Here is a 12,796-nt window from a genome sequence, read left to right as displayed (position 1 = left end):
ACGTTGGGAACGTGATCCAATAATTTATTTAAAATATGATGATTTAACATCTTTAAGTGAATTAAAATGTTGTGAATCAATAATTGCACCACCAGCAGATTTGTGTTTTTATTGATTCATGTTTAAATATCAGCGGGATGGCTGGTACCTCTTATCGATATCACTGTGGCATGTAAAAGGCAGCTTACTGTTGAAGTTAAATGACATCCAACAATGTTGACAGTTCAGGCAATTATGTGAACAAAGTGGCAAGTTTTTTCTTAAAAGGACAGCAGCAAGCTGAAGAAAAACTCACGATAGAAGAAAATAGTAAAAAAAAAAAACAACTAAAAAAGACCCACCTCATGTTATACTCTATTTACTGTAACTCGGATTGAATTTTTAATTGAGGAGTTTTTTCTTCAGTTGTCCACCACCCCTTTGATTCACGTTTCTTTAATAAATCCCTATTGATGAGTGAAATGTTGGAGACCAATATGTCCTGCAGATTTATGAGGGCCTGTGCGTTATTGACTGGATACTGGCTGCACATTAAGCACTCACATACAGACACAAGCACATGCACGCAGGCTATGCTTCACATTAACTTGGCGGTTTCTAATCCTCGCTGGCTGGTGCAGCTCAATAAACTATTAGCCAGTGAGTGGACATGCATGCCAAATCCCTCTCTCACCACAAGCATCCATCAATCAAGGTAGGAACACCCACACATACAGACATACATACTGAGTAACCCGTCAAGTGCCACTGATTGCTTCATTATTTAGGTGCTTTAAACTTTTATTAAACACGGTGAAGAAAACATGGTTCACCTGGTTGTAAAGGGGAATAATAATTCAGTCTACCATTTACCCAGGTTCTGATACTTTGAAATATACTTTTAGGTTGAACGTTCACATCGGTTGTACAATTCTGAAGGAAACCATACATTTTCAGAATTCAACCGTATTGTTGAACACAGCAGGGGATTTAAATTAAGTTTTCATCATTTATTATTTTCATCATGATTTTGCCAAAAATCACGAGTATAAGAATATTCTACACGAAATATTGTTCAGCTCAGAGTTGTATGAGTATATTCAGGCAATTCAACTTTTTCATCCTCTCCAAACATCTCTTTCCAAAGCGCAAAAAAACAACACTTGAGTCTTTATGAGACTTTATGAGCCAGGGAAAAGTTAAATGTTTATCAAGCAATTAAAGAATTGAGCATTAAAACCTGGTTAAAAATTTGGGTTTGGCAAAGGAAAATCATAACATAAAAATTATAATAAAAAAGTTAAAGTGTTCATTAAAAAACTAGTATCATTGTACTTGGAGATCGCCTTTAACTTATCCGCCTTCCATTTCCTCTCTAGTTTTTTTCTAGAATATTTCAGCTAGTTGTGCAATTGGTTGCTTTCCAGTTGCCACTCCAAGTACAAAGGCTTTGTGGCTGAACAAACATACATAAACACAAGCACATATGCATGCACAGCCGTACTGCACACACCTGAAGAAACATAGTCATCCACACACCCTTGTAACCATGTGAGACAAACAACAGCAGCAGCAAATCAATGCAACTAAAAGAAGCTGCATGTGGAAAAGTGTGTAGGTGTGTGAATGAGGGGGCAATAATCTTTGAACACTTCCATGGACAACACAGTTTATAAAAGCACCTCATGTCTCTCCAGTGTCTTAAAGCCAACCCACACTTTTAGCTTTGCTCACATATTTCTCTGCCGATGGCACAGGTTGTCTGAGACAAATGTCATTTAAAATTTGCTGAACATTACGTGACAGTTCTCTCATTCACTTAGACATCAACATGAGATTTCCCCACACCTGACACGCACTTGGACTAAATGCACTTGCAGGAGTGCCACTTGTCTTTCTTTATTTGTTAAACTTGTACAAGCATGGTGGTTGTTGAGGAAAAAATATCTATAGCTGTTCAGCCAAACCATTTTTTAAATAAATCTGGAGTATAAGAAATACCTGGTTTAAAGAATTGATTAGGTTTTGAGTCATGAGAAGCATTGAGTCATGTAACCATCTAAACATTTTCTATAGCTCACAGTTTGGTCTGTCTTTAAGCTTTTATAGGTTCAATCGATACCCAGTCAATGTTTTCAAGAATTAAATCTTGGAGCAAAATATTACCCTGTGAGATGTAGTATGGTTTTATGACTGTAAGCCCATTTGGCATCTTTCCACACAGTGTCTCCATGTTTTCTTAAAGATCGTGTCAGTTAAATTCAGATATTTGCTTCTAAATACCTTTTAAATGTTAGAAATTAGTTGCTGAAAACATGAAACTCATGTTGCACTTAATTGTGGAGTGAGAACGTTAAACTGTTTCTAATCAGTTTTCGGTTCAGGATTTTTTTTAGGCCAGGCTGAAACGAAAGCTACCCCACAGACTGTATACGAAGCCCTCTGCATGACTCCTCCCCTTACATGGGAATCGGTATACAAACCTGGAGCGAATTAGCACCAGTGGTTCTCCGGCTCGATTGCAAGTTGCTCCGCCTGCTATATTCTACATGTCAGTGCACAGTTAGCTAGCAGTGTCTCCTGCCACCCGGAAATACATCTTCCCTGGATGCCAGAGTTTGCAGAACAGCTTGGTGTCCTTATACACAATACACAATACATTTATAGCTAAACTTGAGGATGTACCTAACGTTATGGTTAAAGGAGTGTTGAAGAGTTTGTACGATTTTTCTAAGCTTCTCATTATGCTACATGGGCACATATTGTGGTCCAAAAATTTGCCTTTAAGGGGGCGAAGTTTAAGTTTCATGTTGTCCTCTCTTCCAGGACTCACTGTGGTGCAGAACATTATAAACTTATAACAGAGCTGGCTGAGATGAACAATGTGATAGTTTAGGCTAACTTTGATATGGGCCAAGAGCCAAATCTCACTTCTTAGAACAAAACCGTACAAATTAACAACTTAATGCAAATAGTTGTCAGTCCTATGCATTTTTTTTTATGGAAAATTGTCAATATCTAAACATACTAACATAAAATAAACTGTTATGATAAAAACACTATAATTTTACACTTAAATGTACCTATAACACTGATCATTATCATCAATCACTACAACACTTCCAAATGCAGTACAAATGTGTCTGTATTTCGACTTGTGGCACTGTATGCCTTATCATCCTTCAAAGTAAAACTTTAGATTCGTTTGGGGAGAACACTTCATTATCACCAAATTGGTGAACTCAAGTTAAAAAGGGACATCTTGTGCCTTTGGCTGAATATTTGGGCTGCTGTAGCTTGCTACTTATAAATGTGGAGAAAACCAGGGAAATGCGGGCACACCCTCAAAAAATGTCAAAGCACAGAGCATTATGAAAATATGAAAACTCATCTGCTGAGATGAATCAAACTAAATTAGACCCATATGAAAGTCAGTGAGTGGTAATTTATATGCGGTCTGGTAATGCACCTTTAGAGTCTTACGTATAGAGAAAGAATTCCTGTAGAGAACATATCATTTTAAAGCCTTCAAACTAAGTTACCAGTTGCTAAATAATCATTTTGACACAGGGCCACTCAGCCCTGTAGAGGGACACATATAATTATAGTCTTGTCGCCATTCCTTGGTAACATCCATTTAATAATCAATACTCTCCCAGTAAATCAATAGCATTAATTTAGAGTCATTGTCCCCAATAGTGGTATGATCTCATCACCAATTAACTAATCAATAACAATTTAAAACTCTGGATGTTAGAATACAATGATGTGTTCATTCTATTCCATTTCACAGGTTAATGTTTGTGCGTATGTGTTCACACACGTTACTGCTTGCTGCTCCTGTTTGTTTCTGGGCAGGATCAACACCTTACACACAGAGAGCCGTTATATCAGAGAGGGAAACACTCAGGGCAACGCAGAACAATCTGTTCCAAAGGTCCCCTAAGAAACATCCACATCATGCAAGCACACTTACACACGCACACACACACACACACACACACACACACACACACACACACACACACACACACACACACACACACACACACACACACACACACACACACACACACACACACACACACACACACACACACACACACACACACACAATCAGGACGTGCCCTCCAGCCATTCACACATGAAAAGAACACTGTACATCTGGACAGCCTTCTGGACATTTCAAACAATTTCGATCTATTTCTGTCTTCAGACACAAGGCATCCATCATCTGGGGTAACGCACATGCACGCACACTCACATTTACACAACCAGACCTACAGAACATGAAGGGTGGATGCAACTAAGAACTGAAATGTGCACAAACAGCACACCTTTCCCTTCACTCGAGCTACCCTACTCTAGAAATGGGAATAGTGTTGATATTTCAAAAAACACCGTCCATGTTCCTTTTTCTCTTTAAGGATGATGAAAATCAAAGACTAGAAAAAATAAATTAGAGTGGGGGAAAAGGGATAGCCACAAAGATGTCTAGCATTATGTCTTTTTTCCTCTGTTTCTCACTTCAAAGACGGGATATGAAGAATTTACAGCAGTGAATCTTTAAAGCACTCATGGGATGTACTCAAATCGATGCTGCAGGCGAGACAGACAGAGCTGGTAAGTCAGAGTCCTACTATCATCAAAACTCCAATGGTCTCTATCATCGAGCTGTCAAATGTCAAAATGAAAGCTAATGAAATGATGATAGTTGAGTCCATTAGCAGGCTCACCTTGGTACATTTTCTTTGTATTTCACCTTCTCTGACTCCCCTCTTTCCACTTTCTCTCAAATGTTTGTCTGCCATTTTCATTCTCTCACGTAAGCTCTCAATCCCTTGCTGCGCCTCCACAGAGACGGACTTGAATGATGGGCAGAAAACTAGACAAAAGGACAGACTTACAATAGAGCAAAAGGCTGAAGTCTGACATGCCAGCATGAGTCACAATAGTCCCTTTTCATTTTTCAGGGTGAACAACAGCAGAATTTTCAAAAAGGGAACACTGCGTCGGGTCGTTTTTGTCTATGCACAATCAGAAATCACTGGATAATAAAAAGAAGGACATGAACACAGATTCACACGCTGGTCATCGATACTCACCAGAACAGTGACGACTCTTAGCACAACTCCCCTCATGTTGTTTTCCAATTTCCTGTCTGTCAGAGTGCCATTCAGTCCATGAACTGGGTCCCACATGGCCAGCTGCAATGTGCACACACACACAAACACACCAAACAGTTAGATTTAGAGGAATTTTTTACATCTGGTGGGGTTTACAGCGAAATAAACTGGAGACCAAAAATGCATTTCAAGCATTTGCATTGGATTAACCCTAAAAAGAATCCAGAAAAGTCAGAATAGAAATGCATGAGCAGGTTTGATATAAATAAAGGGCAGTAACCTAATAACTGTGCAACATCACTATAGAGTATATCTATCTATGATATTCTATCTGGCAAAGTCCTACTTTTAACTTAAACACCAGAATACACAGCTGCAGTGGTGATTCATGTATCAAACAAAAAACAAGAACAAACTTCTGACATTGCAAAAACATAATTCTCCCTTCCTAAGCTCCACAAATGAAGTCAACTAAAGAAAAGGTTTCTTTCCCGAAACGCAGCCAAAGTTCCATATAGTATTATTCATCTGGAAGAACTCATCAGGAATTAAGAACATTTTACTACAAAGTCTAGCTCATCATCATACAATGAGCAAAACATATTTAAATAAAAAAAAGGTTTTCATCTTTTCTTAATCCTGCAGTAAACACAGACAATGTTTTCTTAATTTAGGTTTGTACCAAACATCAACAGGCTCTTTCTTTGTACACCAGGAACAGTTTGCAGTGAACATCATGAATATTGCACTGTAATCTGTTTTGGAAAATAACAACAGAGTAAAATATTCAAAATAAGAATATCAACTCAATAATCCATGGTTGTCCATGCAGAATGTCCCAATTAAAAATCTCCAGTGAGCTGTTAATCAGGCATGTTTACATTTCTGTTGCAGAGTTGGATCATCTCACATTCATGTCTGATGTTTGGAGGTTCCCCTTCCGCATTTCCACCTATGTGCAAAACTGATGCACGTTTATGAGCCCCCGTAAATGATCAAATTAATAAATGTACGGAGTACAATGTAAAATGTGCTTGTTTTCGGAACCCTCAAAAGTCAGATGTGTAATCTAAAACAGGACACACACAAGATTTATACAGCTATGCATTCAAGATCCTGATAGTTTGCCGTTGCTCAGCATCGATCCCAGTGCCCATACCTGCTGAAATACCTACACATACATCTTCCTTAAAAGTGTGCTGCTCATCCAAAATAAAACCTAAATATTTCTACGGGTGAGCATGTATTTAAATTTAAAAGTAACTACACTTCTTGCAATGTAGTATTTTTTTTAATCATGGTTATTTTTGTTTTGCATTCAGCCAAAACATTAAACTTTTTCTGTAAATGATTTTCACGTTTTGATATTAACATTATACAATCAGACAGTTGAATACTAACAATGAGATCATCTACTTTAACCATCAGTTCACGGAATTTCATCTGAAGCTCTTATTCTCATAAACAGAGAAAGGTGTTTGTGACATGTACCATATGTGAAAAGGATGGTGATTTTATTTCATTCAAAAGGGCTTCATGAGTCTGACTGAGACTTCTATGTCTATCAAATTGCATCATAAACATCCAGTCTTTTCCCCTGGACCACATTATTTAATCTGTGTGCTGCCTTATGCTTTCAATAAAATATTGTTTTTAGCTTCAGAGATCAAACTCGCCTAGTTTCCCTGTGGAGAGAAAAGCAGCAGGAAAAAAAAAAGAAGTGATTTAGCTTTCTGCTATTCAAAGACAAACACACAACCAAACAAGCACATTGCGATACACACAAAATTGCATGGCATGATTTTAGCTTAAAAGAAAACACAAACACATAAGAGAAGCACAGGGCATGCTGTAGAGGGAAACATGGGATAATCCATTTTTCTGAAGCCGGAAGTTATTGTTGAATGTACAATTCTCTGCCAGTTTCGATCAATTCCCTTTTGGGACCAATAGTTTCTGTAAAGCTTAATTGAAGTCGTTTCTTTTTTATGTCCTGCAATTTAATTAAGATTTCATATCCTGTTTAAAGTATTGTTGACAGAATAGAAGGTGCCAGTTTAAGTCACTCTGGTAGAATTACTGCTACTACATGCATCAAGAGCAGATTTTTCATCAGAAGTTTGTCCTACATGATCAAGACAGAAGTGCAGTGGGCCTATGGGAACCTGGAACACAGCAAATACCTTACTGTTTTGGACTTCCACACACTGTATGTTTTTCCTATTTTTTATTAGATTAGACCTCTTCTCAGGCCTCTGTATGTGAGCTTGATTGACATCATATTTAGGTTTGGACAACTGTCTGCATTCATATAAATTTGGTAACTCTCACAATTTCCAGAATATCTTTACGGAGCTTCAGTTTGGGCAGAACTCGAATCAGCCATAACTGACAAGGCCAGAGTAGATGTTCAAAGCGTCTATATGTCGTGAACAGGGTATCATTCGTCTTTTAAGGCCTCACAGAGTCATGGTGTTTTATTTTACCAGATTAGTAAGGAAAGGACTGACTACGAATGTAAACACTGTTTGGTTAACACCTGTCTGACTCTCCTTGCAGATTTGTTGCACCTTGTGATGAAACATTACACCTGGAAATATAACACCTTTATGATTCTTATTAGCAGAGAGACTCCGATGATCTCATATAATTCACAGCATTCACAGCCCACCTTCAATGTGAGCAGAATCCATAAAAACATCTGTGAGGGTGTGTAGTGAGTTTAACTACCTTAGTGCTATTACATACAGTGTTATTCTAATCACAATTACATTGTTGTTATTTCAAATAGTAATATTCGATAATACACTGCTTGTCTGTCGGCATTTATGTAACTCACAGCCGAAGCCAGGTAAATGATCTCACTTGCTATTCTTCTTTCAGCCTGGAGGGGGAGATGTGGAGCTAGCATGTGAGTCTAATTTGTTTCTCTATTTCATAACATGCAAAAAACAGATGTATTTGTAATCCTCTGTTTTGCTGAAGATGAGCCAAATAACCTCTACTTTATAACACAGAAAAAATACAGCTCCTTTTTATTCTTTTTTTAATTTGTTTTGGCTGTTCTTGCTACGATTCCAAGGTCCATACCGCACTCAATCGAAGTGTGTGAATGTGTGTGTCTTCACACATGCTGCCTGTAACCCCCTGTCATTTTAGTGTAATACTGTATGTGCCTGGTGTGTGTGTGTGTGTGTGTGTGTGTGTGTGTGTGTGTGTGTGTGTGTGTGTGTGTGTGTGTGTGTGTGTGTGTGTGTGTGTGTGTGTGTGTGTGTGTGTGTGTGTGTGTGTGTGTGTGTGTGTGTGTGTGTGTGTGTGTGTGCCAACAGATGCCAATTTACAAATTTTAGGAAAGGGGGTAAAAGTGAAAAAGATACAAAGGACTCACAAACAAGAGACAGACACATGAGAAGGAAAGAGATAACAAACACCAGAGAGGGAGGCACTAAGTGGGAGGCACTAAGTGGGACAGAAGGACAGACAGGGAGATATAGGAAGCATACAGCAGACAAACTAAATGCTGATATGTGGTGAGCATAGATGATGGGCGACATTGTAAACAGGGAATTTACAGCACAGCAGCTGCTACAAGTGCTTGTTAAAACGTGAGCATGTAAAATCAATAAAATATTAGCAGTCCAGCCAAATGGCACCAAGACAGCTAATTGCACAGATAGGCTTCCACTTTACATTCATATCTGAGCACACCTGCAGGAAACACAAATCCAGACAACACCGCATATAAATCAAAAAGATTCAAATAGGAAAGATTAAATTGTAGATTGGCTGAAATCAAAAAACGAAGAAAAAATAGGAGCACACATTTATATACACACTTTTTTCTTTTACTTACACACACACACACACATGGTAAGCAAAAAGGCACACAAAAGACAAACCAGACAGTCTGGGTCGTAATTGTAACACACACACACAGAGTATGCTGGTGTTTGTCCTTCAGTAACGGTGACTGATGTGATGGGAAGTGAAAGAATGTAGATTTGCAAAAGCTAGACTGAAATATATCTTTTGTTGTATCTTGCTGCAAGTATCTGCTACAGATAAGTGTATTTTCGTAACAGAGACACAGTATTGAGACCAGAGTTCTTTATTTGTACCAGGGGAAGTGTTTTCTTAATGACAGGTGAGAATAGAGGTAGATAAATAAACAATGACAAATGCAAATTGAAATGGTGTTGGAGAGCATTGCCTGTCATTTGATAGTGTGGCTTACTTAAGGCCAAAGCCCCGGGAACAAAGTAATGACCAGTCAAATGTAAATAAGTGAACCTTAGCAAGCACACCTGACACTGCACTGCAATCCAGACTTGAACATACTGTAGCTGTTCAGCTGTGCAGAACTGAGCCCCAACACTTATTTAAAAGTCAGCACAATTTTACAGAGAAAAGATTTGCTGATAACGAAATAAAAAAACGTGGTTTTGTTTCATTAGTGTTTCCTGCTCTGCCTCTGGAAGACAGGAATTGCCTTTTGTTGTCATTTCACCCCTAGGCAAGCCACTTGAGATCGATTGCTCAGGACTGCGTTAATAAAACAAGAGTTCCTAAAAGATTACTTTGACAACTATGTTGTTTTCTAATGCCTATTGCTCTAGTTTTCAGTCGATGACAAAACATCTGTTTTAGCACAATGTTTGAGGCTAAGATGGAAATTTGCCACAGTAAAAAGAGAATATGGAGAATATTAGAGAACATTCAGCAGGGAACATTTTGCAGTGTCTCGTAGCTTCGTGCTGCACTCAGTGTTTAGCCTTAAGTCACCAAGATTAAGTGAAACACATCAATCAATAAAGTAGAACACTACAGTGATCACAGAGGCTACCAGTCAGGCTGTTTAGTAAAAACGTGTGACTTCAATCAGTCATTCACACACACTTACAAGCCACAACACACACAAACACACATTTGTGCATTTAAGGCACATCTAATTTCACTCTGATATGGACTGACCATCAAACATGGCGGATTTGCAATGCTACGATTCAATTACTGAATGAGTCATTGCCAGCCACTGCAATCAGTATTTTTAAAGCCCAATTTCTGGAGGTAAAGAGGGTGAATTAAGTTATAATTATGATCCAAATTGAGTTTATTAAACATCCACTACAATGTATTGAAGAACATCTTGCTGGTTCAATTGTATGTAACTTATGGGGACAGATCATTTTATAGGCCAATTTGGGCACACAACCCTGTATTTTTAAAGGTGATATGTAAATAGCTAAAGCAGGAATTAGTTAATTAACTTTTATCATAACATTGCTCTGCTTGATCAGATAGAAGCTATATATTATTTTATGGTTTTTAACACGTTTAACTGTTATGCTACAATAAAATGGTATACTGTATTTGAATCATTAAGGCCTTCATTTTCATTTTGTTATCCATAAAGAATGGGGCAGAGGAAAGTAAGTCCTAAAATCACTAATTACACTCTATATTAATATTGTTTTCACTTTCATACAACAGGAGAGTATAAATACCACCTTGAATGTGTGTGTGTGTGTGTGTGTGTGTGTGTGTGTGTGTGTGTGTGTGTGTGTGTGTGTGTGTGTGTGTGTGTGTGTGTGTGTGTGTGTGTGTGTGTGTGTGTGTGTGTGTGTGTGTGTGTGTGTGTGTGTGTGTGTGTGTGGACTTGTATGAGGAGCTGAAATGGCAGCCTGGCTGGTAGAGTTGCCCGCTGCCTCTGCTTATCTTCACAGCTCCAGATAAGGGCTCATCCCCCCGCATAAGTATGAAATAGATGTGCATTTGTGGGTGTGTGTACATGTTATGTGAGTGACCCACTGTGCCGAGATCATTACAATGGCTTCCATTAGCATCCCACAATGCCTTTCTTTCTATTGTTCTAGCGCTATATATTTTCCTTTCTTTACTTACCTCTGTTTCTCATCTATTGCTCTCTGTTCAGTGTTACCATTTATTTTTCACAATGCCTTCTTACCCTATGTGTCTTGTCTCTCTCTATGTGTCTTATAATACGACAATTTCCTCTCTACAACATTTGCCGATATAAGTTTAGATTCATCTCACACATGAGCAAGCTCTAAGCAAAAACATATAGTAGAACAATACTGGGAAGGGAGAAACCATTTTTGCTTCCCATTGCCAATCTTTGCCAGGCTCCACAGACTATAAATATGGTGAAATAAAGTTTTTCTTGGGAACAATAGAAGTCACCTCGCCATATACTTGATATACTGTTTTCACTTTTCACTTTTTTTTTTAGGGGCGGGGGGGTAAAAAAAAGACATGTCAAAACCTTGTCTGTTTTGTATGTGAAGATAAGTCATAGATGTTTGTTTTTTTATCATAGTAAAAAAAAAAGCTAAATGTAAGTGCTGCTGACTTGCAGCCATTAAGTTCTCCATCTAGAATGAAAATACGACTCTTTACGCTGAGAAAATGTAAATGCAACGTTTTTCAGTTCGTCAAGCAGTTGATGATTCAAATTATGTTTATTCTCAAATTCAGTTGCATTAACTCAGTTTTGCATTTTGAAAACTACTAAGAACACTTAAAACTATTTAGCAGCAGCACTGTTTTTAAGATGAACCAACTTAAAATAATTCAGAGTATTTTCTGTTAAATGTAACTATGTAAGCTAATTAAATGGGGTTGAAACCGTCACTGCTTCACTTCAGAGGATTTACTGACATTAATTCCCTGCAGACTTAGCAAAACCCTAATCATAAGTACAACTTGCCGAACGATAACGTAAACCTTAAAACAAGTCTTCACTCTCTAAAATGGACATTATGGGGTGAAGCAAGATGTGTAAACAAGCTAACCCTATGTGTAAACATATTTATGTCCCCACAACATGAGTAATACATGTACACACACACACACACACACACACACACACACACACACACACACACACACACACACACACACACACACACACACACACACACACACACACACACACACGCACACACACACAAACACTACAGTGTGTGTAGTTTAGCACTGTTAGGCCATGGCGACCTGACAAACAGCCTACATTATTGTAACACAGAAAAAGAAGGGCTATACTTTAGTCACCTTCCCATCAACACTTTCACCTAACACTTATATACACACACGCACACATATTCGTGGGCACTTCAAAGGATGTGTAATCACACACATTTTTAAAAGTAATTGGACCATCGACCGGTGCTATGTGGCCAAAGGAGTCATTTACTGTTTCAACAAACCCTCTGCAGAACTCACCCACCCATCCTACACACACATTTAGATGAATAGAAACCACGTGTACACGGACACAAAATCAAACAGCATGACGCTATCTTCTTGCCTGAATGGCATCTCACAATCACAAAGGGGTGCTTTGAGATTTCGTGCATCTCTCCCTTTTTCCTACTGTGGAAAACACATCAAAGCCCACGGTGCAACAAACTGCAGCTTTTGGTCTCATTGTTACATACATGACTCATAGCAATTCAAAACACAATCGATAGCTGCTGACATTTTTAAGGGGAAGGAGGTTGTAAAGGTGTATACGCGCTGATAGAGATTAGCAGCTGTAATAAAAATCAATATGCAACAGGAAGCTGTAAAAGTACAACAGAAGTGTATGAATACATGTTGTCAAAAATTATATTCTACCATGTACCTCAAATTACTGCTGGAAGACAAAAGAGAAACTCCCCATGAAATTG

The 12,796-nt window shown here is 38.3% G+C and overlaps 1 protein-coding gene across 3 annotated transcripts in view; it reads right to left on the bottom strand.

The window, feature by feature from the left end:
* The window catches only part of grid2 (glutamate receptor, ionotropic, delta 2), a 475,952-nt gene that overhangs the window by 103,591 nt on the left and 359,565 nt on the right, over nt 1-12,796 (bottom strand). For all 3 annotated transcript variants that reach the window (XM_069699497.1, XM_069699496.1, XM_069699495.1), the window contains exon 9: nt 5,085-5,186. In XM_069699497.1, the coding sequence (XP_069555598.1) occupies nt 5,085-5,186 (102 nt within the window). The remainder of the gene's footprint in view (nt 1-5,084; nt 5,187-12,796) is intronic.

Source organism: Brachyistius frenatus, unplaced genomic scaffold, assembly GCF_029030835.1.
Source record: "Brachyistius frenatus isolate BFR_SWC_R1_liver_20210118 unplaced genomic scaffold, ASM2903083v1 Contig_30, whole genome shotgun sequence".
Lineage (NCBI taxonomy): Eukaryota > Metazoa > Chordata > Actinopteri > Embiotocidae > Brachyistius > Brachyistius frenatus.
Note: the sequence above shows the minus strand (reverse complement) of the source record. Positions and strands in the feature narration are given on the sequence as shown.